Genomic DNA, 27,130 nt, shown 5'->3' with positions numbered 1-27,130 from the left:
CGACGAAATCCTAGGCGTTCCTACAGTGGGCGCCTCCGCAAGCGAGTCGAGTCCCTAACTTCAGACTCTTCCTGTCCCCTCCGCCTCCCCTCGCACTGGGTGAGGTTCTGCGGGTTCTGAGTTCTGGAGAGGAAGGAGGATCACAGGAACGCAGGCTCCTGAGAGGGATCAGAAACCTTGCTTCTGAAGTGGCAGAAGCATGTTCTTACTGCGCACACACAGGCGTGGTAACACATTTCGTTCGTTTTAGACAAGGCTGACAGATTGTGGAAGGTAAGCGAACACTACTAGATCCTGAGCCCTGCTGACTTAACCTTGCACCCATCCGTGGATATTCCCACAAAGTCTAGTCTATCCATTTATGAGGTCAGAGATTGCCTGGAAGGAGGGGAAACCTAGAGGCGAGGAAAAGTGGGTGGGGCTGGGAGCTGAGGGCTCACCTGTCAGGTGAAGACTCATTCACGCCTCTCTCCCATCCTTCCATGTCCACTGGGCTCTGGGCAGCCCTCCAGCAAGCACCCTCTCTAGTAGGCCCTGACAGAGAAGGACATCCAACCCACCAGAGGTGAGGAATGTTCTGGATGCAGGAAACAGCTGAGAAAGCAAAACTCCCAGCGCCCTCACGGAAAACGCCTTGGAAAGGGAGGGAAGGCAGCCACGAGTGTCTCGGGGCCTGTTTTCTTCTTGGGCCCTTTCTGGTTTCCTTCCTCCATAAGACAATGAAAATGATAATGCTATCACTCCCGGGAAGGGGCGGGGGCATCACAGGATCCACGCATTCCTGTGTCCTTTGCACCTAGCACAATAGCAGCTGCTCTATCGAAGTGTGTCTGCTCTGTGAATTATTGAGTGAATCACAGGTATTGTCACAGAATATTGGAGTCTTAGGGTCATAAAGTCCCTTGGAATGACACCAAGTTCCACAGAGCATGTCTGGGAGTTAATAGAATAAGACCTTGCACCACCCGGTCCAGTGGAACATGACAGCCCAACCCCTTCTTACCTCCCCACCCCCACCACATACGCCACACACCCTACACACACCACACACCACACCGCATACCATACATATACCACACACGACACCACACACCATACACATACCACATACCCACCACACCACACACACCCCATACACACCACACACCACACACACACCCCATACACACCACACACCACACCGCACACCATACACAAACCACACACCACACCACACTCCACACACACACCACACACATGCCACACACACACCAGAGAGGCTCTGCTCCTGCTGGAGAAGACTTAAAGTCTCTTCAAAGAAACAGATGCCCCATTCAGGAGCACAGTTCAAAGGCTGTGCCTTCCCTTCTCTCCCCCAGGTGACCGGCTCTGCTTGTCATCTTAGGAAGCGGAAACCAGCACTGTGCCTGGCATAGGGTGATGAGTGGTGATTTTAGTCCTGCTCTTGGGGCCACTGGTGCTGCCCTGGGGATGAGGTAGAGGTGGGGCACAGTTGTGAGGCAGGTGGGGTAAGGCCCCCAGAAACCCCTCAGCACACACATCCCATTTTCCAGGCCCTTTTCTTCCCCAGTTTTGTACCCCAGGGTGGTGGTTCTCCAAAAGACATGCAGCCCTCAGGCATGATAAATCCTGACTTTTTTTTTTTTTTTTGAGATGGGGTCTTTCAATCTGTTGCCCAGGCTGGAGGGCAGTGGCTCAATCTCCGCTGACTGCAGCCTCAACCTCCCTGGGCTCAGGTGATCCTCCAACCTCTTCCTCCTGAATACCTGGGACCACAGGCATGTGCTACCATGCTTAGCTAATTTTCCTATTTTTTGTAGAGATGGTTTTCAACATGTTTCCCAGGCTGGCCTCAAATTTCTACATTCAAGTGATCCTTCTGCCTGGGCCACCAAAAGTGCTAGGATTATAGGTACCAACCACTGTACCCAGCCCTGAAGGTCTTTCTTTGAAGTGGGTGAGGACTCAGGCCTGGGTGCAGTGGCTCACACCAGTAATCCCAACATTTAGGGAGGCCAAGGTGGGCGGATCACCTGAGGTCAGGAGTTTAAGACCAGCTTGGCCAATATGGTGAAATCCCATCTCTATTAAAAATACAAAAATTGGCTGGGTGCTATGGCTCAGCCTGTAATCCTAGCACTTTGGAAGGCCAAGGTGGGTGGATCACCTGAGGTCAGGAGTTCAAGACCAGCCTGGCCATCATGGTGAAACCCCATCTTAAAAAAAAAAAAAAAAAATTAGCTGGGTATGGTGGCAGGTGCCTGTAATTCCAGCTACTTGAAAGCTGACACAGGAAAATTGCCTGAACCCAGAAGTCTAAGTTGCAGTGAGCTAAGATCGTACCATTGCACTCCAGCCTGGGTGACAGAGTGAGACTCTGCCTCAAAAAAAAAGCAGACCTCTAGGGAACAGGAGGATCAACTAACTAAGATGCCACAAGAAGATAAGAAGATGGTTCTGGCTGGGCACAGTGGCTCACGCCTATAAACCAGCAGTTTGGGAGGCCAAGGCAGGAGGATCGCTTGAGGCCAGGAATTCAAGACCATCCTGGACAATGTAGTGAGACCCCTATCTCTACCAAAAATTTTAAAATTGTCTGGGCATCACTGCACTCACATCTTGTGACACATGCCTGTGTTGGCAGTCCCAGCTACTGAGAGGCTAAGGCAGGAGGATCGCTTGGGCCCAGGAAGTTGAGACTGAAGTGAGTTGTGATCATGCCACTGCACTCCAGCCTGGGTGACTGGGTGACTAAATGAGACCCTATCAAAAATAAATAAAGGAAAAGGAAAAATGTTCTCCGCTCAGACCCATATAGCTGGCCTTGTGGCCAAGGCAGAGAAACTCTTGTGGCCTATCTTAGAATAGCCACCTAATGACCATCAAAACCTTGACACACTGGCTGGGTGCAATGGCTCATGCCTGTAATCCCAGCAGGTTGGGAAGCTGAAGGAAGAAGATTGCTTGAGGCCAGGGGTTCAGGACTTAGGCAACAAAGAGAGACTCCATTTCTACAAAAAATTTAAATTAATTTGAGCATGGTAGTGCGTGCCTGTGGTCCCACCTACTCAGGAGGCTGGGGCAGGAGGATCCCTTTAGCCCAGGAGGTTGCAATGAGCCATGATCGCACATTCCAGTCTGTGTGACAGAGTGAGACTGTCTCAAAACAGTAACAAAAAAAACTCAAACCAAAAGACAACACATTCTTCTACAGCCCAGTTTCCCCCTTTCTTGTTGTTTATTTAATTTTTTAAAACTTTCTCAGGCAGTTGGATGCAGTGGCTCACACCTGTAATCCCAGCACTTTGGGAGGCTGAGATGGGTGGATTACCTGAGGTCAGGAGTTCGAGACCAGCCTGGCCAACATGGTGAAACCCTGTCTCTACTAAAAATACAAAAAATTAGCTGGGCATGGTGGCATGCACCTATAATCCCTGCTACATGGGAGGGTGAGGCAGGAAAATTGAGTCCAGGAGGTGAAGGTTGCAGTGAGCTGCACCACTGCACTTCATCCTGGGTGACAGAACAAGACTCCCTCTCAAAACAAACAAAACAAAACACTTTCTGTGACTTGCTGAATGCTTAAGTGTTTTAATTCTCCCCACCCACCTTTTTTTTTTCCCCAATACATAAGAGGCCATCCACCTCCATACTGGTCAGTCTGATTTTCTCTACATCCCTTCTATTCAAGCATCAAAGACTGGGGAAACTGAGTCATAAGAGAACAGATGTTCTAGGATTTCAACGTTTATTCCTGGCATGATTAAGAGGACAGAAGAGCCATGCTAAGTTGAGAACTCAGCTGGGCAAAGTGGCTCACGCCTGTAATCCCAGCACTTTGGGAAGCCTGGGTAGGCAGACCACCTGAGGTCAGGAGTTCAAGACCAGCCTGGCCAACATGGTGAAACCCCATCTCTACTAAAAATACAAAATACAAAAATTAGCGGGGCATGGTAGTAGGCACCTATAATCCCAGCTACTTGGGAGGCTAAGGCAGGAGAATTGCCTGAACCTAAGAGGCAAAGGTTGCAGTGAGCCTTGATCACACCATTGCACTCAACAAGCCTGGTCAACAAGAGCACAGGAAGTCAGGGGACCTAGCCAGGAGACACTGCTTTTTCCGCCAACTAGCTGTATGGCCCTAACCTGCCTGGTGGAGCCACTTCATCTCTTTTTTACTTCTGTAATGTGAACAAGAAGGATAGATGGATGGAAGGCCCTTACTGCTCTAAGAATCTATGGGATTGGCTTTCAGTTCAGCAACCATTTCCAGGTTTGCCCTCACTTTTCCAGTGAGAGATACCTGGGCAGGTATGGCAAAGAGCAATTCTCTGGCTGCTGGTATAGTAGACCTAAGGCTTGGGCAAGTGCCTGATACAAGAAGAAAAAGAATTGTCCCTTTTTCTTGGCAGCTGGGACAGAGACCCAGTGCCCAGCCTGCTTATACCTCCAGCCCTGCCCATACATCACCTGGCACACAGACAGGTACACAGAACATGTTCTCTCCCCTCATTGCCCTCCCTACCTTTCCAGTTCTGACAGGTCCTTGCTGGCTCTCCCCACCTTGGGTTTGCTCCCAGCCCCCCTCTCTGAAGGCAGCACCAGCCCACGTCCTGCCACAGGTTGGTGTAGCTGTGAAGGAGGTGGAGGAGTGAGTGTCTGACACACGAGTGATCTAGGACCTTCAAGCTACAGAGTACACCCCACACACACACACTCAGATTCCTCCAGACCGTTCTCCTAGAGAAGGTGGTGATGTGATTTCCCAGGTTCTCCATGAAGGTGTCAAGTGTTCTGACTCCTCCATGTCCTTCTTTCTCTCACTCCTTCATTCCCTCTATTTCTCTTGCCTCCCTCATCCCCATTCTTTCTTACATTATTTTGCTTCCTTCCTCAGTTCTCCAGTATCTTCACCTTATTTATTTAGAGATAGGGCATTGCTCTGTCACCCAGACTGTAGTGCAGTGGAATGGTCATGGGTCTTTGCAGCCTGGACCTCCGGGCTTAAGTGATCCTCTCACGTCAGCCTCCCCACCAGTAGCTGGGACTACGGGAACACGCCACCACGCCCAGTCAATATTCTGTAGTTTTAGTAGAGACAGGGTTTCGCCATGTTGCCCAGCCTGGTCTGGAACTCCCAGGCTCAAGCAATCTGCCGACCGTGGCCTCCCAAAGTGATAGGATTACAAGAATAAGCCACTATGCTTTGCTGAAGATTCCATGTTCCCACTGAACCTTCCTGTTTCCTTCTCTTGGGCCATTTCTGAGCCCTGGCTGAGGGGAGAGAAGGGAAGGAAAGCCCCTCCGTTGGCCATCTCATCATTCAAGGCAATCCTTCTGGGGATGTTCTGTCCCCAGCACCCCAGCAATCCCCAGACACTGAGTGCCTGAGGGGGCACTCAGTGTTTTCCCCTCACTCCTGTCTTCCCCACACTGCCAGAGGAGTGAGGGGAAGACAGGAAACTGGCTTCTACTCAAAGCAGCCTCGTCGGTCAGCTGACTACCAACATGGGAACTGGCGGAAGATCCGAATGGGATAATATGATAAGCACTTCTTTGCATTGTCTGAAACTCTTCAACATCAGTGCTGTCTTCTTAGTTTTACAGACACAACTCTGTGGGTTGGGTGAGGTTTTCCTAAATGTACAAATGCAGAAACATACGGAGGGGGTGGAGGGACTACCTAAAAATCACATCTAGAGTGTAGCGGACCTTATTTCAAAGCTTTTATTCTCGCAGCAACGGGAGAACCGCACTGGAGGGAGGTGAAATGACTTGCTGAACGCCACACTGCAGATTCCCAGCCCCGAGCTCCTAAAGGAGATGCCGCCCGGGACTCGGCTGGACCTCGGGGACAGATCTAGGCCCCGCCCCCTGACCTTGTTCTCTGCCCGCCGGGAAGTGGGGAGCTTGCGAGGAGCAGCCTCAGCTTGTCTTTGGGGCCGAGTCTCCACTTGGGTGCACACCCTGGGGTGGGGCTGCTTTGGGAGGCAGGTGGCCTTGAACTCTGCTCAGGAGCTCCGGCTGGAGCAAGGCCCAGGAAACTTGAAGCCCTTGCCCCGGAGGGATGAAACACGGAAAGGAACCCAAGGGACTGGGTAGAGGAGCAAGAGCAGGACCAGCTTCTCCAGCTCGGGGGCAGGGCCAGTGGAACCGCCTGGAGGAATCCCTCCCAGCCGCTAAGCCCGGGAAGGCTGCGAGGCCCCGGCGCCGAGCGGCCCCTCCCACCTCCCCGAAGGCGGGCGGAGCGAAGCAACTAGGCCCCGGACCATGTTTTGTGCCTACGGAGGCTGGATTCCCCGCCACCCCGAGGAGCCACCGAGAGGCTTTTATGCCTGGCAGGGGCCCTAGGAGGCCCGCGCTTTCTCCGAAAGTGAAAGGAGTGGCGGGGGGCGCGGCCGAGGCGGGGCGCGGGCGGGCTGCGGTGCAAGCTCCGCCCCGGGGCCGTCTCCTGCCGGGGGCGCGTAGCCGCTCCAGTCCCCGGCGCGCCGCGGGCTGGTGGGCTCAGCCGCGGCGCCGGCACTGGGAGATGACCCTGCCCGGGGGCCCGACGGGCATGGCGCGGCCGGGAGGCGCGAGGCCCTGCAGCCCGGGGCTGGAGCGGGCCCCGCGCCGGAGTGTCGGGGAGCTGCGCTTGCTCTTCGAGGCGCGCTGTGCTGCGGTCGCTGCGGCCGCCGCCGCGGGGGAACCCCGGGCCCGCAGGGCCAAGCGGCGTGGGGGACAGGTCCCTAACGGGCTTCCGCGGGCTCCCCCGGCCCCAGTGATCCCTCAGCTGACCGTGACAGCCGAGGAGCCCGACGTGCCCCCGACTAGCCCTGGGCCGCCCGAGCGGGAGGGGGACTGTCTCCCGGCAGGGGGCTCCTCGCACCTGCAGCAGCCGCGCCGCCTTTCCACCTCGTCGGTCTCCTCCACTGGCTCCTCGTCACTGCTCGAGGACTCGGAGGACGACCTGCTGAGCGACAGCGAGAGCCGGAGCCGCGGCAACGTGCAGCTGGAAGCGAGCGAGGACGTGGGTCAGGTATGGGCCGCGGGGGCGGGGCCAGCGCCGGGCGCGGGGGCTGAGCTGGGGACCCGGCTTAGAGCTCCCGGAGGACCCGCTCCTGTCCATGCTCCCTCCCCTGTCCATGCTCCCTCCGCTGTAGGGTCCTGTTCCCGCGTTTTAGGAGGAGTCTGGGGGTCGGAGGGAGGCGCCAGGCCGACCTCTAGCCTGGGCAACTTTCACCCCGGCTCCGCCGGCGGGTCGTAGCTCAGGCCCTGGGGCGTCTAAGAAGCGGGGGCGAGGAGCAGGCGACCCGCCGCAGGGACCGGGCGAAGCGGGGGGAGCGGACCTTGTTGGCTGGGGGGTAGGACAGGAGGGATCGGAGGGGCTTGAGCCTTGCCAGGTGAACCCTCGGAAGAAGAGGGGCGAAAGAGCGTTTCCCTAGCTCCCCGCCTCCTCTCCGGTGCCGCGGCCCCACCCCCGCCGTTGCCACGGTTTCCCTCTCCTGAGTGGGAGTGGAGCGGCGCTCCAGGCTCTGCTCGGGATCCGCTGCCGTCTGCTCCTAGCGCCCGCACGAGGCGTGGACGCAGGGGAGGGAGGGGCGCGGGGCTGGGAGCTCTGGCTGGGAGCGGAACGCAGCCCACCCGGTGCGCGCCCTGCCTCCTATACCCCCGGCTCTCCGCTCCTGAGCGCGGCAGAGAGGGACGGTAAACTGAGGCGGAAACGGGGTGGGATCAGCCTGCTAGTCTGCCTCTGATAGCCTGGGTGTTCTGGGACCAGGGCTGACCCTTGGAAAACAGCCCTGGGCACTGTTAAGTCGTTCCCGACGCCCGCCACTTAGGGATGTGCAGCTCCCGGGACAGCCTCCTTGTCCTCTTCGTTTTAACCAAGGCCAGATACCTTGAATAACTTTCCGTGGTCAGCGCGACTCAAGTGTCTCTGAGACCGAGGGAGAGGCGAGGGGCGCCCCTGGCCTCGGGCGTCTGGGGCCTGCCCAGAAGGCCAGGTCGTCGCGGCGAGGCGGGGACAGCTGCGGCCGCGCGCCTGCTCCGCCGCACACTCGGATGGGACGACGTGGGGAGTCTGTGGCGACTTGCAGGGGTTGACAAGCCCAGAGGGCGGGGGGGTTTGTCAGTGACACAAGAAAGGAAAAGCTTCACAGAGCAGCAACACCCCCCGCAGCCAGGTGCGGAGCGCGCCGACTCAGTCACGAGCCTGCCGCTTCCCCTTCTCCTCCCCGGGTGGTCAGGGCAGCCCCGGACCCAGGATCGTTTCTGGGATAACCCTTGCCTAGATCGGGGGGCGGATGCCGGGGCTTCCCAGTGTGGGGTTTGTGGGGCAGAGAGGCCCCCGCCCCGCCTCTTCGGAAAAGCACGAGCAGCAGCTCCGGGGGCGCCGCCTCCTCCGAAGCTCTGACACCTGAGAGGCCGCGCAGGCTAAAGGGCGCGAAGCGCGGAGGCGCCGAGGGTGCGGGCGCGTCCCGCTTCCCTCCTCCACTCGCAGGGAGTAGGCGAAGTGCCTGGGAGAGGGACAGCGCGAGGAGGAGGTCCTGCAGCCAAGCCTGGGAGCAGGGGAGACCGCCCCAGCCGAGGTCAAGCCTCGAGGACCTGGGCGACCCCGCCGTCCCCCGAGCCGCCCGGTGCAGATCGCCGCTGAGGGCCCTTCCAGCTCCAAGGCTGCGGCTTCCAGGCCTTCCCCACCCCCAGCCCGCCGGGGCCTCCCCGAAGGCAAACAGCCACGGCGGCAGATAAGCCTGGAGCTGTTGACAGAGGCTGCCTGAGTCCGCGTGGAAGCGCCCAGGGCGGACTTTGCCTCGCGGCGGGTCCCGGAGCGGTACAGCGAGCCCGCCCAAGCCAATTTAGGGCTTCCCCAGGCAGGAAGCAGGGCCGGTCCGGCTGACCATGAAGGATGCACCTGGGGAAGGGGACCGAGGCCGGGCCCTAGGACTCTCGGGTTGCCAGCCACTTATGCGCGGCCCAAGCAGGCCGAAGCCCAGGAAGGCTCTGGCGGCCTGCCTCTGCCTGGGGCATACCTAATCCCCTTCACCTGCTAGCCCAGAGCAGAGGAATTGAGACTGGGCAGCCTCACTCCGGCGGACGAAAAAGTCATGGTCAGGCTTTTCCCAACCAGTCAGGGGAGAAGTTGGAGGCCCACCACCAAGGTCAGCTGTCATGACTAAGGCCTTGCCTGCCTCCTCAAACAATTGTAGGGTGTTGCTGGAGCAGAAGAGAGGGTGTTTGGCTCCTGTTCATCTGGTTTTCTTCTTTCCGTGCTCCAGGATAGGTAAGGAGACCTGGATGCCATCCCCTCCTGGACTCAGAATTCCCACACATCACTTTCCACTAATTATAGAGCAGAATTTAGGTTAACAGACTTCCTTTTTAAAAAGCTAATGCCCGTGGGAAGGTGAAGTCGTGGGTCACTAATACCTTAGTGCAAATCGTTTTATAAATTAAACTGATTGTTCTCCCCACCACCACGACCACAGGGAGTGCTAGTTTGATAGGGCAATTGGAACATGGGGAGGGTGTTGGGCTGGTAGAGCTTCAACCAGAGACTAGATGACTGGAAGCAGGGAGCAGGGATTAGTGCCAAACACAGGGCAAACGGTCTGCTCCAGCAGAAGATAAAGTGTACACTGTGAGCAGTGAGCGTGAGCAGGTGTCTTCAAGGCTTCCAAATGGAGCTTAGACAAAGGAGGGTCTGAGGCTAGTATCCAGCCAAGCCCTGCCCAGGGAGAGGTACTCCCTGTCAGCCCTAGAAGTAAGGAATTATCAGAGGGCCCTCCTGTGACTTCATCAAAGCCTCTCACACAGTCAGCAATCCTAGCCTTTGCCCCAAGATACCCAGGTAGCCTCTGGCTATGTGTTGGTCTCACAGAGAGGGCACCTTTGTGGAGGGAGGCCCAAGCCAGAGGATGTGGCTCTGCTGCCCTTGGCAGCTAGATTTCACTCTGTAACATCATCTGCTCAAAAAAAGTCTCACCTGCTTAAAAATATCTTCCCTGCTGTTCAGGTGCCCAAATCCCCACCCACCTACCAAAGAATGATGCTCCAGGAGCCTTTTTGGATACATTCATTTTTACATTTTTAAAAAAAATTTATTTGAGACAGTGGCTTGCTCTTTCGCCCAGGCTGGAATGCAGTGGTGCAATCTCAGCTCACAGCAACCTCCACCTCCTGGGTTCAAGCAATGCCTCAGCCTCCCAAGTAACTGGGAGTACAGGCGCGCACCACCACGCCGACTAATGTTTGTATTTTTAGTAGATACGGGATTTCACCATGTTGGCCAGGCTGGTGTCAAACTCCTGACCTTGTGTTCCACCTGCCTCAGCCTCCCAAAGTGCTGGGATTACAGGCGTGAGCCACCGCACCTGGCCTTACATTCGTTTTTAAAAGTGTTATGTTCTCTGGGGGAGGTATCTCCCTAAGGTGGAAGGTGCCAGTGAATTGAGTTCCATGAAACTTGCACAACTCCTGCCATGCTTGGCCATATCTATTACTGGTAGGGGAGCTAAATCCTGTCATACCAACCTCAGATGGTGGTTTGGAAGGCTCAGATGAAATAATGGGTATGAAAATCTTTTGTAAACTGGGAGCAGTGGGTCACACTTATAATCCCAGCACACTGGGAGTCCAAGGTGAAAGGATCACTTGAACCCAGGAGTTCAAGGCCAGCCTGGGCAACATGGCAAAATCCTGTCTCTACTAAAAATATAAAATATTGGCATGGTGCCTCATGCCTGTAATCCCAGCACTTTGGGAAGCCAAGGCGGGTGGATCACTTGAGGTCAGGAGTTCGAGACCAGCCCTGTCAACATGGTGAAACTAAAAATACAAAAACCAGGCGTGGTGGTGCATGCCTGTAATCCCAGCTACTCAGGAGACTGAGCAGTAGAAAAACTTGAACCTGAAAGGCAGAGGGTGCAGTGAGCTGAGATAGCACCACTGCACTCCACCCTGGGTGACAGAGCAAGACTCTGTCAAATAAGTTAATACATACGTACATACATACAAAAAATCAACCAAGCATGTTGACTCACATGTGTAGTTCCATCTACTCTGGGTGCTGAGGTGGGAGGATCACCTGAGCCCTGGAAGTCCAGGCTGCAGTGAGCCGTGATCACACCACTGGACTCCAGCCTGGGACATGGGAGTGAGACCTTGTCTCAAAAAAAAAAAAAAGTATTTTGTAACCTGCTGGCTAGGAATGGCCTTAGTTGTTGCTTCTCCTGACTCATATGAGATGCAGAAAAGCAAGGTCAGGAGAGTAGGTGATGATGCCATTTTACCCCAGCTTGGGAGCAGGTCCATCAATCAAATGGTAGTAGCCCAGGTTTTCAGATGCACATCAAATCCTATTCTACCAGGCCCACTGTCCAGCCCTCCTCACTGCTTCTACACAATTCCAAAAGGATGGTGCAGTTCCCTCACCCTACCTAGCCCAAGGCAAGTTTCCTCTTCCACTGGGGTGGCTATAGAACTAGATGTATACTCTCACTAAGTCCATTCTGGTCCCACTATTCCTCAGATTCTTCTGGCAGATCCCTACAGCTGTGAAGCCCCTGCCATTAAACACATTCTTTTGGATAAAGGTAAAGGTCGCCAGCAAGTAGAGAGGGCTCCCAGGCAGGTCTTAGTGTTTCCCCAGAAGTCAAAACTCAGACTGCCTTATTGTTGCCTGTCACGTCACCATGTACAAAGCACTTTCTCATGTGATATCCCATTTAACCCCCAAGTGGAGGCAGGATGGTAGCATCTTGCTGGGGATACTTTGGAACCTGCTGGAGGCAGGAACCCGGGGAGGGAGGATGGGCTGATGGAGAGCTTCAGCCAGAGATTGGGAGGTGGGAGGCAGGGCACGAGGGGATGTAGCTCCCCTTGATTTCCTTTTGTAAAATGGGAATGATACCACTTCATGCACTTGCTATGTGTGTGCGTTCATTATGGCTCTCACACTGAGTGTGGGAGAAGGGGTACAGGATGGTGCTGCTGAATATACATGGCACATACATCATCTTCCTGGAATTTTACTTGAGGGTTTGGAGGTGGTGAGTTTTATAATAAAACTTGGATTTATTATGCAGCAGAATGCAAACCTGGTGTGTATTTAAAGATTTTAAAAGGAGTTTTGAAAGTGATGTCATGTTTCTAGTGGGCTGCTTCTGGCTACACCCCCAGATCCCTGGGGATTGGGCACGTGATCACACCCTAGTGTACCATGTAAGGGCTTCAGTGAGAAAGTGGGAGCAATGCTGCCTGATGAAAGATGAGAAAGAGCCTGACATGCAATAGGCAGGCAGTATTTGATGGTTCATGTTATGGCAGCAGCTATGTCCTCCCAGGGGAAACAGGCCCACGCAGATGGCAGTACTTGGTTGGGTTCGCTCAGCTGGAAGGTGATACAGTCAGGACTGGAACCAACTACTGACTCCCCACCCAGTGTTCTGTCATAACCTCCATCTCCTCCTGGTGGGAAAGGGCTTTGTGGTCAGCAGTCCTCCTCCACTTAAGCCACCTCCTCAGTTGTCCCTCTCCCTCTTAGAACTCCCTCTTGTCAAGGAGGTGTATTCCTGTGGGGGCACACACGTATAACTGTGCTAAAAGGCAAGCATCTCTAGGGGAAGGCAGCAGACACAGTTGACATGAGCCAAACTGAGCACTTCATTTAAAAATTTTTTAAATTATTTAATTATTTATTTTTGAGACAGAATCTCTGTCACCTAGGCTGGAGTGCAGTGGTGCAATCTCGGCTCACTATAACCTCTTTCTCCCACGTTCAAGCAATTCTCATGCTTCAGCCTCCCAAGTAGCTGGGACTACAGGCACATGCCCCTACACCTGGCTTATTTTTTGTATTTTTAGTAGAGACAGGGTTTCACCATATTGACCAGGCTGGTCTCGAACACCTGACCTCATGATCTGCCTGCCTCAGCCTCCCAAAGTGCTGGAATTACAGGTGTGAGCCACCGTACCTGACCACCAACCTGTGCATTTCAGAGAGGACACAGGGCTGCTGAGTTGTGGGTGGGAAGAGGAGAGGTCCAGAGGATGGGATGCTTTCAGGATTAGCTGAAGGCCAGAAAAGATAAGGGACACACCAAAAGAAACCCTTCATCTCCTTCCCAGTTTTGTCTAAGTTGACAGGCCCTCAGGTTTGTACCTTATTTTCAAGGGTTAGGTTTCTGGGCCCAGATCAAAACCAAGGGTGCCCTGAGCCTTGCCAGCTAATGAATGCATGGAATCCAGGGATAGCAAGAGAAGCTTGGAGAGCCCCAGCCTGTTCTTTCTGCAGGACCTGCCAGGCTGGCCTCCCTGCCCTGGGCCTATGTAAAGGGTTGTTTCTGTGTATGTCCGTCTCCCTAAATGAGAGGAACCAAGGTCTTGAGTGAATGAATCAGTGATTGAGATTTGTTCATCTTCTGCCTCATAACCATGGAAAGGGATTGGTGAGCTGGGTGCCTATCATCCTGAACCCTCGTTGACTACTCATAGCAACCCAGTAAGGATAGTTATTTCCTCATTTTATAGATCCTTTTCTTATAGGTGCACAGAGGCTTGTTTCTTGGGCCCTGGAATCTTTTGAGGCATTGGTAGAAATAAAAATTTTGGGGGCTGGGCACAGGGGCTTATGCCTGTAATCCCAACACTTTGGGAGGCCAAGGCGGATGGATCACCTGAGGTCAGGAGTTCGAGACCAGCCTGACCAATATGGTGAAATCCTGCCTCTACTAAAAATACAAAAAGAAAAAAAAAATTAGCTGGGCGTGGTGGTGTGTGCCTGTAGTCTCAGCTACTGTGGAGGCTGAAACAAGAGAATCCTTTGAACCTGAGAGGTGGAGGTTGCAGTGAGGTGGGATTGGGCCACTGCACTCCAGCCTAGGTGACAGAGCAAGACTATTACTGAAAAAAAAAATTGCCCCCACTCTAGACCTACTTAAAATGTCCCTGTAGTAGGCCTGAATCTGCATTTTTTTTTTTTTTTTTTTGAGACAGTATCTTTCGCCCAGGCTGGAATGCAGTGGCAAGAGCTCGGCTCACTGCAACCTCTGCCTCGAGGGTCAAGCCATTCTCCTGCCTCAGACTCCCAAGTAGCTGGGATTACAGGTGCCTGCCGCCATGCCCCGATAACTTTTGTATTTTTAGTAGAGACAGAGTTTCACCATCTTTGCCAGGCTGGTCCTGAACTCCTGACCTTGTGATCCACCTGCCTTAGCCTCCCAAAGTGGTGGGATTACAGGCGTGAGCTACCACTTCTGGCTAACCTGCAATTTTTAACAAGGGTGACCATCTGGTAATTTCGATGCTCACAGCAGTTCAAAATCCTCGACGGAGCATTTCCGTAACCTGCCAACTCGTTCTTCAGTGGCAAAGCTGGAGCGCAACCGGGGTCTTCGGATGCTAGTTTAGGGCTCTTGACAGCTCATTGGAGACGCTGGAATCACCTTCACTGCACTGTATCAGCCTGCCACACAGGGGCACAATAAACCTTACCAGAGTGAATGAATGAATGACACATCCAGCCCCAGGTGCTTCCGGTGGATCGGGGGCGTGGCGAGACCCTGCTTCAGAGGAGGGAGGGCTTATGCATTGCCGAGAGCAGAGGCCGATTTGCAGACCTTGACCCTGTCTATTTTAGAAAAGCCACTGGCAGAAGATCCGGACCATGGTCAATCTGCCGGTCATAAGCCCTTTCAAGAAGCGCTACGCCTGGGTGCAGCTGGCGGGGCACACAGGTGAGCCGCGAGGCGGGTGGGCAGGTGCCCGCGACGGGAAAGGGCCGGGCGGCGCTGACGGATGCCGGTTCGCAGGTAGTTTTAAGGCAGCGGGCACCAGCGGGCTGATCCTGAAGCGCTGCTCGGAGCCGGAGCGCTACTGCCTGGGGCGGCTGATGGCGGACGCGCTGCGCGGCTGCGTGCCTGCCTTCCACGGCGTGGTGGAGCGCGATGGCGAAAGCTACCTGCAGCTGCAGGACCTGCTAGATGGCTTCGACGGGCCCTGCGTGCTCGACTGCAAAATGGGCATCAGGTACTCGTGACCTGTCAGGTCGTTTGGGGATCAAGTGGGGGGCCGGGCCGGAACAACTGCTCGAGGGGGGCCCGGTGCGAGTGCTCGTAGGGGTCCCCGTGTGTGCGCTCTCTTACGTCCTGGCCGCTGCCTGCGCCACCACAGAACTTACCTAGAGGAGGAGCTGACCAAGGCCCGCGAGCGGCCCAAGCTACGGAAGGACATGTACAAGAAGATGCTGGCGGTGGACCCTGAGGCGCCCACTGAGGAGGAGCACGCGCAGCGCGCCGTCACCAAGCCACGCTACATGCAGTGGCGGGAAGGCATTAGCTCCAGCACCACGCTCGGCTTCCGCATCGAGGGCATCAAGGTGGGGCAGGCCTGCTTCGCCTGGCACCGCTCCAGCACCCCTCCCCCACGCGCGCTGTCCATCCCGATCTGTTGGCTTCCACCTTCGGGGCGCCCGCTCCACCTGCTCCTCCGCCCTCTCTGTCTCGCTGTCCCCTGCATCTGGGAGGTACCGTTGCCCTAGGCCGTCTCCTTCCCCACTGGCGGGCCCGGGCCCCTGACACTCCTGTCCCACCTCCAGAAAGCCGATGGGTCCTGCAGCACCGACTTCAAGACTACAAGAAGCCGGGAGCAGGTGCTTCGCGTCTTTGAAGACTTTGTGCAAGGAGACGCGGAAGTGCTGGTGAGAGTGGAATCCCAAACCCTGAGGTGTTGGGGAGCCTGAAACCCAGAACTCCCCGTCGTCCGGCCCAGTGCCCTCAGCTGTGTCCCCACTGACCACGCTGGGTCGCACCTGCTCTAGCTCCTTCCCTTCTGAGCCTACCCGGGCGGCTTCCTGGGTCTTCCCCACAGCTGCATTTGCCGAGCCTATCTCGGCCGCGGCTCCTCCTCGTCAGCAGGGGCTCATTTAGCGTTTAATTAATTTGCCCTCCTTTCCCACCCACCCTCTGCAGAGGCGGTATCTGAACCGCCTGCAGCAGATTCGGGACACCCTGGAGGTCTCTGAGTTCTTCAGGAGGCACGAGGTAAGCGGCGGCGGCGGCAGCCCGGGTGCCCGCCGCGAGGGCTAGGGCGGGAACGCGGCGGGGGCGTCTCTGTGCAGGGCCGCGGCCTGACGGTGGTGCGGGGCTCACAGGTGATCGGCAGCTCGCTCCTCTTCGTGCACGATCACTGCCATCGCGCTGGAGTGTGGCTCATCGACTTCGGCAAGACGACCCCCCTCCCGGATGGCCAGATCCTGGACCACAGGCGGCCCTGGGAGGAGGGCAACCGCGAGGACGGCTATTTGCTGGGGCTGGACAATCTCATTGCCATCCTGGCCAGCCTGGCTGAGAGATGAGGCTGGACTCCTGTCCCCACGGGCCGCCGCCCTGACATGTGGACCTGCGGCTTTGTTCCCACTGTGCATGCCGCTTGAGACTGGGACCCTGGTGCAGGGCAGTTCACCGGGTCCTGCAGGGCCAAATGCCAGTCACTAAGAGGGGGTCACTGCCAATGCCAGGGGTTGCACCCACCCGGGCCCCAGTGTTCCCAGAGCCGAATGACACTAATTTACAGAGCAAAGGGCTTCTTCCTCAGGCCAGCTCTTCTGAGGAGGCTCTGCCCTCTCCAGAGGGGCCAGACCGTGGATTTATTTAGCAAGCCTAGACCTCCTGGTCTAACCTCTCACACTACAATGGACTCCCCTTCCTAATAAAACTCAAAGGCAAGATGCAGCTTCCTGTGCCTCAGGCCTCACCCCTCCCTCCTCTGGTCCCCTCTTCCTCAGATCTGGTATCCCTGGCATCCACTCAGATCACTGGAGGATAAGAGCTTTTTATTAGAAGCAACTGCAGGGTAGGGGACTGCCCAGATAAAGGATGCTCATAGTGGGAGGGCAATCCAGCACTCCTCATGGACACTTGGGGTGTGCATAAGTTGGCCTCTGGCCCCAGAGGTAAAAAGCTGGAAGTGGCTGGCCCTTCCCTGGGAAGCCTGGGACTGGTTTCCAGCATAGCAAGTGCAGTGCTGCCAGGCCAGTCCCAAGACAGGCCTAGAGAAGCAGCACAGACTGCAGGGACAAGGGCTGCTAGCATAACAGGCCACCCAGGAACCTGAGGAGTACCGGGAGGAACCCTCAATGCTTCAGTCCTCACCCTCAGGGCCCCTTGGGGCTCAGGAGCGGTAAGTGGGATTCCAAAGGTTCTGAGGTTGGAGGCCCCTGGATTTGAGGGGCTTGAAGCCAGAGGACTGCCAGGGGCCAAGAGAGCTACCTCCCCAGCTTTTCAACTTCTTTGGACTCAGTTCCTGGGGCTGTGGGAGTCTTAGGCACTCCAAAGACCTGTTTCCCAGCCCAGAAGCCCCTTCCTCCTCTGGGGTGGGTCCCAGCTCCATCGGCAGGGGTGAATTGAGCACATCCGGGTCCTATAATGGAAGAGTCAGGGAGTAGCGGGGTATAGAGAGTTTTCTGTCCCCCATCCTCCTGAATCCCAAGACCAGGATGATCAGGTTAGGTTGGGGGCATACCTGAGTGCAGTACTGAAGACGCTCCAAAATGCTGGCAAAGCTGGGGCGGAGCTCAGGCAGGTGCTGCCAACACTGGGTCATGATGCGGTACCTGGGGGGAAGCAGGAGTTGGTGCCACCCATGGTTGTGAAGGCCTCCCTTACCGGGCAGCACTCAACTCACACGGGCCCTGGGCAGCCCCTAGGAGGGTCCATCCGGCCCCCTGCAACGATGAAGTCTAGCACCTCCTGGTTGGTCCGCCCAGGATAGGGCATGTAGCCCAGTGAGAAGATCTCCCAGAGCAGCACTCCAAAAGACCTGCATCACAAGTGGGGGAACCAAGTGAGTCCTGTCAAGTGCAGCCTCCCCTCACTTGAGGTGGCTGGAAAGGACTGGATTAGCCTCGGGGAGGAGAAGGGGAGAGGAAAAGGGGAGAAGAGAAGGAGGGGAAGAGGAGGAGAAGGGAGGCAGGGGAAAGGAAGAGAAGGCAAAGGGTTTTATCAACCAGGAATCTGTTTTGGATGTGAAGACGCCCTCCAGGAAGGCCTCTGGGGGCATCCACTTGACTGGGAGCAAGGCCCGGTCTCCCCTGCGGTAATAACTGGCCCTACAGGAGGAATAAGGGGAGTGAGGAGTTGTTTACCACCAGGGTGCAGGCAAAACCCCTTGGAGCAAGAGCCTTCCCACCTTCCCAAGTCCCGCACCGGTAGATATCTCGTGCCATCCCGAAGTCCCCAATCTTGGCCACTCGGCTGGGCCCAGAGCAGCTCAGCAGGCAGTTCCGGGCAGCAATATCCCTACAGAGGAGGCAAAAAAAAAAATCACTGCCAGAATTCAGTTCTTGCCCTTCCTGATCTATTTCCTTAAAAGCTGAGTGGAGGCGGGGTGTGGTGGCTCATGCCCGTAATCCCAGCACTTTGGGAGGCTGAATTAGGCAGATAATGAGGTCAAGAGATCAAGACCATCCTGGCAAATGGTGAAACCCCATCTCTACTAAAAATACAAAAATTAGCCGGGTGTGGTGGCACAAGCCTGTGGTCCCAGCTACTCGGGATACTCGGGAGGCTGAGGTGGAAGAATCGCTTCAACCCGGGAGGTGGAGGTTGTAGTGAGCCGAGATTGCGCCACTGCACTCCAGCCTGGTGACAGAGCAAGACTCCGTCTCAAAAAAAAAAAAAAAAAAAAAAAAAAAAAAAAAAAGCTGCGTGGAAGAGCTGTTCCTTGAGGAGGGACTTGGGATGGGGTCCCCGAGCCAGGACTCCTCCTAACCTGTGGATGAAGTGATTTTCCTCCAGGTAGTGGCAGCCCTGAGCTATGTCCTGGGCCAGTTGCAGCAGGTCCCGCATGACCAGTGGTGATGGCTGGCCCTGGGGCAGGCAGAGCGGGCATCAGTCCATGTAGGTCTCAGACATCCACGGGGTGTTTAGAGGGGCCTAGGGGGCTGAGAAAGGGTCTCACCAGGTGCGGCCGACTCTGCCTCAGGAAACTCTTCATGTCCCCTCCAGACATCAGTTCCAGCAGAATGAGGTGAGGGGCGGCCCTGAGGCTGAGCCCCACACACCGCACGATGTTCTGATGGCTAAACTTGCTGAGTGGGGTGGTGGCGACACCCCATCACCAGCCATCACCAGCAGGGAGATGAAAACCATGTTCTAGCTGCCACAAAGCTGGAGAGGCCCTCTGTGTCCCCTGCCTTGCTACCTCAGCCTCAGGGTGGGGAAGAGGCTATTTCCTGGGCCTTCCCCTCCAGACCCCTCTTCCAGCCCTGCCCAGGCCCCAGGTGCACCTGATGATTAGTGCTTCCATGAGGAAATCCAGCTCATCCTGAGGAGAGCAGAGTTCTGGCAGGGTCTGGGGAGGAAAAGGAAGTTTCTGGGCTGCCCTGGACATTTCAGGAGGGTTAACCCTAGCTCTAGTCACTGTCCTTCCCTTCAGGGTGCCCAGCTCTCCTACCCCCAGCCAGAAGTACCACTCCTCTCACCTTGATAGCCACCTGCAGGGGACTAGAGTCCCCAGGAAGGCCAGTTAGCAGTCCCTCATACACCTCCCCAAAGGCACCATGGCCCAGGGCTCTGCAGGAAGACAGGTTGGCAGGGAGTGGGTGGGTGGGCAGCCTGGAGAAGAGTCCCAGAGAGTCTAATACCTCCTCTGCCTCCCCTGCCCCTGCCATATGCAGCTGACTCTCCATAGACTCCCTCTCCATTCCAATGCATGTCCCCAAGTAGAAGCCCTACAAGGGTGATGACTGGCACAGAGCCAGGAAAAAAGAGAGTGCAGGTACAGATCAGAGTCAGGCCAGGAGTCCACGATGAGGCCTTTCCTGGTGACCCTGCAGACACCCTCGGAGGGAGGCAATCCCTGGACTCCAAGAATCGTGTATATATATATATATATATACACACACATATATATATATATATATTTTTTTTTTTTTTTTTTTGAGACAGAGTCTCACTCTGTTGCCCAGGCTAGAGTGCAATGGTGTGATCTCGGCTCACTGCAAACTCTGCCTCCTGAGTTCAAGCAATTCTCCTGCCTCAGCCTCCCAAGTAGCTGGGATTACAGGCGCCTGCCAGCACGCCCGGCTAATTTTTGTATTTTTAGTAGAGATGGTGTTTCACTATGTTGACCAGGCTGGTCTCAAGCTCCTGACCTCAGGTGATTCACCAGCCTCAGCCTCCCAAAGTGCTGGGATTACAGGCGTAAGACACCGTGCCCAGCCACGAGATCATATTCTAAGAATTGGGACGGAGAGGTGACCTTGGGCAAGTTGCTTCCCCTTCTGGAGCTTCTCAGGTCCTCCCTCTCCCCTACACAAGGGATGTGGGCCAGATTTTTTTTCCAGGATCCATAATTCATTACAGCAGGAGGAGGATCAGAGGTGGAGATTCAGAGTGCATAGGTTCTCAGAGGCAGAGGACTCACCTGAGCAGAGTGACATTGGCTGGGGAAACCTCGGTGACACCTGGGGGCAGAGCCCAGGACTGGGCTGGGCCAAGCCCCATCTGGCAGTAATAAGGATTGGGGGCTGTCCTGATGGCAGAGGTTCGAAGCTTGCTCAGCTCAAGCTCAGGGATCGGCAGCCTCATCCCCCACAGGCCCTGCCGCTTCTGCTTCACTGGAGGTGGGAAGAATAACGGCACAACCTCCACCTGCCCATCAGGTCACCCTTCCCCACCTGCCCCCACACCCCTCATTATGGTAACGTTTTCCCCGGGCCTCCCCAGCTGCTTCCTATCCTAGAATCCTAGAGGAGTGTACCACTGCTCTGCTGTGGTGAATGGTCTTGAAGTCAGCCCGGGACCCCTCAGAAGCCCATCCCAGCTCACTGGAGAGGAGCAGCCTTGAATCAACTGTGCCTGCTAGATGCTTCGTACCCAGAATCAGGAACCCACACACCATAAGGAGGCTCAGTGTCGAGGTTGCCACCACAGCCACCATCAGTACCAGAGGGCCTGGGTGGTTGCGCAGGTCTAGGGAGAGAGAGAGGCACCTCCAGTGAGTGGGGAGGTCCTCTCTGTTCCTTTACTCTCAAGTTTTACCCACACTTCAAGACTCAGCTCAAGTGTTATTTTTCCATGATGCCTTCCCCCATTATCCTGGGCCAAAGCAACCTCTCCCTCTTGAACACCCCTAAAGCACTTTATACCTCCCACAGCAATCGTCACTTGGGATACACATTTACATAGCTATATCTAAACATCCTCCCACACTGGACGACATGCCTCTGAAAGGCACTGTGTACCCACGAATCTCCAATCCCCTGCCCAGCACCCACCACAGTGCCTGGCACACAGCAAATCTCTATACCATCTTTCCCAGTGGCCTACTGCCCCTCTCAGTCTGTGACCCCAGGAGTCCAGACCTTGGGCAAAGGTAGGACATACCCACGCAGGTGATGTTATCCACAGCTAGCTCCATGCCCTCTGGGCACAGGCATTCAGCCAACTGGAGCTCTGCCTGCCATTGACAGTCTCTCAAAAGGCAGTGACTGCAGTTGAGGTGCCTTCGGATCTCTACCTCTCCGTGGCTCTCCGTGACTGTGAGTAAAAGAACTGATATGGTATGGTGTGGTGGGTGAGGGCTGGGGATGGAATATATTAAATACATGCTTTGGGCTGAGTGCAGTGGCACACACCTGTAATCCCTGCACTTTGGAAGGCCCAGGTGGGCGGATCACCTGAGGTCAGGAGTTTGAGGCCAGCCTGGCCAACCCCTTCTCTACTAAAAATACAAAAATTAGCCGGGTGTGGTAGCACATGCCTGTAATCTTAGCTACTCTGGAGAATCACTTGAACCTGGGAGGCTGAGTTTGCAGTGACCCGAGTTCGTACCACTGTACTGCAGCCTGGGTGACAGACTGAGACTATCTCAAAAATAAAGACATGCCTTTTTCAGACACATGGTCAATTCTAGCCCAGGACTTTAGAGCAGCACCAAGCTTACAAGGGTGGTGGGAGAAGCTGGGGGACTTCTGCCAAGCCTGCACACTCCAAGGTATTTGAAGAAAATTCACAGCAAAGGGATATTTGACAAGCATGCAGCATGCCCTGTGCTGGCATCCGACACAACTGACAGCCCCCTTTTCAGATGACCCTGTGACATGCAAGAATCCTGTGCTATGCAACATTATTCACAGTGCAGGTCGCTCTTCTGGGAGTGGGCTCAGGGATTGAGGAGGAAGGCTAGGCCAGGCCAGGCTGAATGGTGGGGTTGGAGCCAATACCTGCCAGAGGCTGCAGATAGAGCTCGCTGCTGGGGTGCATGAAGGATACTCCATCTTCCCCATCAGCCCAGAGGTTGTCAGTCTCTGAAGCATCACCCCCTGGAAGTAGAGAGTGATGGAGGGTTTGACTACAAATATGAGGGCTGGGGGAGAAGCTGGAATCTCCCACTGGAAATCCCAGTATGGCCTTCTCTTCCCCAGCATCATGATCCAAGTCCTGTCTTTTCACAAGTGGGAATGGAGGAGGTGAGGAGTGGGTAATCAGCTGGAGCCTGAAGACCTAGCTCAGGCTGGCAGGGACACCGCCTGCCTGCCTAAGCCCCTCATGTCCCATGTCCTCACAGTCCCTTTCTGTGAGGATGTGAATGATGTGTGTATATATGAACAGTACAGCCTGCACAGGTACACAGCCTCTGTTTCTTTTTCTTTTTTTTTTTTTGAGACAGAGTTTTGCTCTTGTTACCCAGGCTGGAGTGCAAATGGCGAGATCTCGGCTCACTGCAACCTCCGCCTCCTCGGTTCAGGCAATTCTCCTGCCTCAGCCTCCAGAGTAGCTGGGATTACAGGCGTGCACCACCATGCCCAGCTAATTTTGTATTTTTAGTAGAGATGAGGTTTCTCCATGTTGATTAGGCTGGTCTCAAACTCCCGACCTCAGGTGATCCTCCTGCCTCAGCCTCCCAAAGTGCTGGGATTACAGGCTGAGCCCCCTCACCAAGCTGATAGATAATTTGCATTTTGAACAGCCTAGGCTGTGTGGATATTACCGGTTCCTGGACCACACTTTGAGAACCACTGACTTAACCCAGGCATGCCTTTCTGCCTCCCTGCTCAGCTTGCACACTTGGTCAGCTCTAAGTTCTGGGGACAGCTGCAGAACAAGGCAGGGACCTGCTGTGATGGGAAATACCTTGGACTGAATGGAAATCTAGGGAGTCCTGTCTGCATGCCGATTTGTGGTGTATTTTACCTTTTCTAAAAGCTCCTGCTTTGCCTGGAGCTGCTGAGCGGGTCTTAATGCCTTTCCCACTCCTATCCTCCTGAGGGCTGCAGCCTGTGCTGAGGTTCTAATCTCATGTCACCTTCGGGCCTGCTCAGCTGCCCTCTCCAACCGTATACGTACCCCGGTAGCCGCCGCCGCCTCCGCCCGCAGTGCAGGCCCCGCCGCCGCCCCCAAAGCCGCCGGCCGCGGCCCAGCCGAGCGTCGCCCAAGCCTCGGGGCAGCCCTGGCCGCCCTCCGCCCCCTCCTGCAGTGAGCCGCCGGCCTGCAGAGAGGGAGCCCGCGACGTCCAGCCGCCTCCTCCACCTGCAGAGCGACAGCAGGAAGGTTGGTAGCCACACGGAGAGCACTCCCGCCTCTCCCCGCGGGCCGCGTCCTCACCTGCTGCCCCGCCTCTCCCGCCACTCCCGGGCGCCTCCAAGCGGTTCTCCAGTTTCTCGGGGGCGGCCAGAGTCCGGCCTCCGTCCCGCGGCCTCAGGTAGGCCCGACCGCCACCTCCGGCAGCCACTAGCAGCGGTTCCAGCTCGCTGGCGCGCACCTGTGGGGCCAGCGGCGCGTTCCAGGACGCTTCCTCCTGCCGTCCAGGGGCACTGGCACTGGGCAAGGGCTCCCACCCTGGGGGTCCGGATAAAGGCAAGACCCCCCCGAAGCCCATCACAGGGTTAGAGGGACCCTAAGAGATGGACGTAGAGTGCGTGCGTGCCCGCCCCTGAGGAGAGGATAGGGACCCCAACGCTGAGCGCCGAAGGGAGCACGTACCCGAAAAACGTAGGTGGCGCCCCCGCCACCCCCGCCACCTCCTGCCCAGCGCCTCGACGCCAGGGCCCCTTCGCTCCCATCCCTCGCCGCGTGTTCTTCAACGGCTCGAGACTCCCCAAGGCAGACTAGCTGGCTCTCCGGGCTACCCTGCGGGCAGCGGGGGCGGAAATCGGCGGGGTCCGGGAGCCTCCCCTCGCTGTGCAGGTGACCCGGTACCGAGGAAGGCTCATCCCCCCCGGCCCCCAGGCAGCCTTCACCCCGCGGCGCCGGAGCCGCCCCATCCCCACTGGCTGCGCTCACTCCAGGACAGGCGTCCTCTCCCTGCTGCCCCACCAGGATGTACAGCGACTCTCCGAGACCGAGGGAGAAGATTGCTGAGACGAAGACCCCATGCGCCCGCGACAAGTGGTTCTTGGCGCCTTTGCCGCCCGCGGCTCCGTAGGCTGAGATCCTGCGGAGAGCGGGCGGTGAGACCCCAGCCCTCGGTGCTCAGGCCGGCCGCTACGGGCAGAAGGTGACGATAGAGAAGGCTCCAGAATTATTTTTTATCTGAGGAACTTGGAGGCTGCAATAGACTCTGACGGGATGGGAAAGCTGATTTTGCACACCGAAAAATTAAATATCACACTATTTCAGGAGGGTTCGTGGAGATGTGGGGAGGCTCAAGCACCCTTTGGCACCGCCCTGGTTGGGGGGCTTCCGCTTGGTGGAAGAGGTTCCAGGTACGGTCTAACACGGTGGCGATTACTGCCACCTTGAGGGGCACTCAAGGTCAGCCTGGGTGGACCTCTCTGGGCAATACCCCAAGACGCAAGGCGGTGCACACGTGGCCTTCATTCCCCTGACGGTGAAACCTCCGACTCCGAGGTCACTGCCCACCCTACCCCCGCCCCGCACTTACAGATACTGGCCGGGGCTCGGCACGCGCCACAGCTGCACGCCTCTCAGATGCCCGGCGGCCTCCACGGTCACCACCACGCTGGTCCCCGCGTACGCCCCGTCACATTGTGTCTGTGTGGGCCCATGCCTGCCACTGGCCCCGCAGGTATTAAACAGCCAAGACCTCTCGGTGCCTGGGAGCAAGGAGCGAGGCAAGGATCGTCGACCCCTGGCTGGGCCAGAGGGGTCTGGAATGGTGAGCGGAAGAGGAGGGAGACGCCTGGAGCTCACCCTGAGAATTCAGCTGGGAGGTTGGCTCCAAGCTACTAGGCCGGGCCCTGACTTTCGGGTCCAGGGGGCTAGGACTTGACAGCGGCAGGGGCGAGGATGGCAGAAAAGGCTCCTGGGACCCGGGGCTAGAGCAGAGAATGGCGCCTGAAAGGTGTTAGCAGAGGGCGCAGGATGTTAACGGGGGTGGAAATAGGATATAAAAGAAAGAACCCCGCAACAGCAGCCCTTGAGGACGCGGCCACACCCTTCACCCTGCCCAGCCTACAAGTCACCACCGGACTCCCGTCGCAGAAGCCCCGCGGGTGCTCGCTCATAGCTCTGCCAGTTTCTCTCCTCGAGCGCCCTTCCCAGTGAATGACTTGGGGGCCGCACAGAATTCGGTTCTGCAGTCTCCCCGTGCTTTCCTCGACTTAGATTGATGGCCCCGCCCCAAGGCGGTGCTGAGACCGCAAAGAATGTTCCTCCTTCCCAGGCTGCGTGATCCAGACTCTGGGATTCACACGCGCTTGGCGCTTCTCCGTCTGCACTTCAGAAGCACGGGCCCAAGAAATTTGGTTGTGAGAGTTCCAGAGCTCTGGAGGAACCACTGACACCTGGCCTGTTGCGACCGGCCACCCCCAAGCCTAGGAAGGTGCCTCTGGCTGAACCGTCCCCTGACCAACAGACAGCACTTACCCGCGGCTCCGAACCATACCAGCAGCAGGCCCCAGCGGCCCATCTCCGTTGGGTCCACCCCGCAACAGCCCTTGCGGTCGCGGCCACGCCCGTCAACCTGAAGTTGACAGCCCACTTTGCCACTGCGGCCCGGGCTGCAGCTTACAGGGGTGTAATGCGGCTGGCAAGACTTAACCCAGGACTTAAAGCCGGCCTGACCACGCCCACCTCAGACCCCAGGACGCCAGAGGAGGAAAGGGCGGGGCGTGTGGGCAGCGAGGTCCCTACGCTTCCGGGAGGAGCCTTAAGGAGTCCCCACCTAAGGCTCTAGTCTTCAGTCGTCACATCTGCCGCAGCCAGCCGGGAGCTGGGTAGGTTTGAGGCCGGAAAGGAGGTGCCCCACTCTCAAAGCGGGAGCCACGCCTCAGACACCAGGTGGGGCTTCCAGGTTCCTGAGGACAGGATCAGTGGAGGGTGCACTTCATTTGTGGTGGTGGTGGGTGTGTGGCACGCGTGACCACACATAGGATGTACTTTTTTTTTTTTTTTGAGACAGAGTCTTGCTCTGTCACCCAGACTGGAGCGCAGTGGCACGATGTCGGCTCACTGCAACCTCTGCCTCCTGGGTTCAAGCGATTCTCCTGCCTCAACTTCCTGAGTAGCTTCCTGAGGCGCCCGCCACCACACTCAGCTAATTTATTTTCTCTATTTTTAGTAGAGATGGGGTTTCACCATGTTGGCCAGGCTGGTCTCGAACTCCTGACCTCGTGTTCTGCCGGCCTCCGCCTCCCAAAGTGCTGGGATTAGGGCGTGAGCCACCGCGCCCAGCTGGGAAGTACTCTTTAAACTGCCCCAAGTAAGGTCTCATTACTTGCCATTGCTTGTGGCTTTCAGTGCTGCCCTTGTGATTGCAAGGCTGAACCTCCCTGCTACCCCCCGAAACTTGGATCTCTGTGTTTGCCTTATGTAGTTTGGTTGCCTGTGTTAATCCTGTGCACAACTTCTCACTGTGATGGGATAAAAGACTGGATGAGATGTCAGAAGGTCCGAGAGCTTTTAGTAGCACTGAAGGATGATAGATGATAGATACCTAGCTAGATAGCTGGATAGATCGACCTTGAGTACTAGTACTAGCATCTCTGGTCAGTGGGTGATGTAGCACAGGCCACAATTGCTCTGAGAGTTTCTCTACCACCTGAAAAATAATATGAAGGGAAATTGCTCTGTAAGCTACAAGTTACCCTACAAATGTGGGAGCCACTCCCTTCAGGTAGTTTTGTGTCTTGGGTCCTCAATCATTTGCTTAAAATCCTAACTTGAGGGCTGGCATCATGGCTCACACC

At 56.2% G+C, this 27,130-nt stretch overlaps 2 protein-coding genes across 12 annotated transcripts; one reads left to right on the top strand and one right to left on the bottom strand.

Moving 5' to 3' along the window:
• Nucleotides 1-6,475: 6,475 nt before the first annotated feature.
• ITPKA (inositol-trisphosphate 3-kinase A) lies at nt 6,476-16,709 on the top strand. The gene is made up of 7 exons (XM_035259780.3): nt 6,476-7,018; nt 14,618-14,714; nt 14,790-15,006; nt 15,151-15,355; nt 15,575-15,676; nt 15,948-16,019; nt 16,130-16,709. Exons 1-7 carry the CDS (start codon nt 6,530-6,532, stop codon nt 16,331-16,333), a joined length of 1,386 nt encoding a protein of 461 aa, XP_035115671.2. The 5' UTR covers nt 6,476-6,529; the 3' UTR covers nt 16,334-16,709.
• LTK (leukocyte receptor tyrosine kinase) lies at nt 16,562-25,998 on the bottom strand. Of its 11 annotated transcripts, XM_035259778.3 has the most exons (20): nt 25,809-25,998; nt 25,134-25,277; nt 24,865-25,036; nt 24,264-24,414; nt 23,964-24,110; nt 23,586-23,742; nt 23,328-23,510; nt 22,205-22,303; nt 21,366-21,518; nt 20,856-20,951; nt 20,404-20,596; nt 19,460-19,550; nt 19,265-19,329; nt 18,937-19,066; nt 18,748-18,845; nt 18,183-18,275; nt 17,984-18,085; nt 17,662-17,796; nt 17,500-17,590; nt 16,562-17,397 (listed from the first exon to the last, which is right to left on the bottom strand). In XM_035259778.3, the coding sequence occupies exons 1-20, from the start codon at nt 25,849-25,851 to the stop codon at nt 17,149-17,151; spliced, it is 2,592 nt and encodes an 863-aa protein (XP_035115669.1). In that variant the 5' UTR covers nt 25,852-25,998; the 3' UTR covers nt 16,562-17,148. The 11 variants fall into 11 exon arrangements, 9 of the variants coding, with proteins under 9 accessions (XP_035115669.1, XP_078190458.1, XP_078190455.1 ...); XM_078334332.1 differs by having other exon boundaries at nt 23,328-23,742; XM_078334329.1 differs by lacking the exon at nt 25,809-25,998 and adding an exon at nt 25,399-25,489 and having other exon boundaries at nt 23,964-24,414.
• Nucleotides 25,999-27,130: the final 1,132 nt, after the last annotated feature.

This window comes from Callithrix jacchus, chromosome 8 (assembly GCF_049354715.1).
Source record: "Callithrix jacchus isolate 240 chromosome 8, calJac240_pri, whole genome shotgun sequence".
Classification (NCBI taxonomy): Eukaryota; Metazoa; Chordata; class Mammalia; order Primates; family Cebidae; genus Callithrix; species Callithrix jacchus.
Note: the sequence above shows the minus strand (reverse complement) of the source record. Positions and strands in the feature narration are given on the sequence as shown.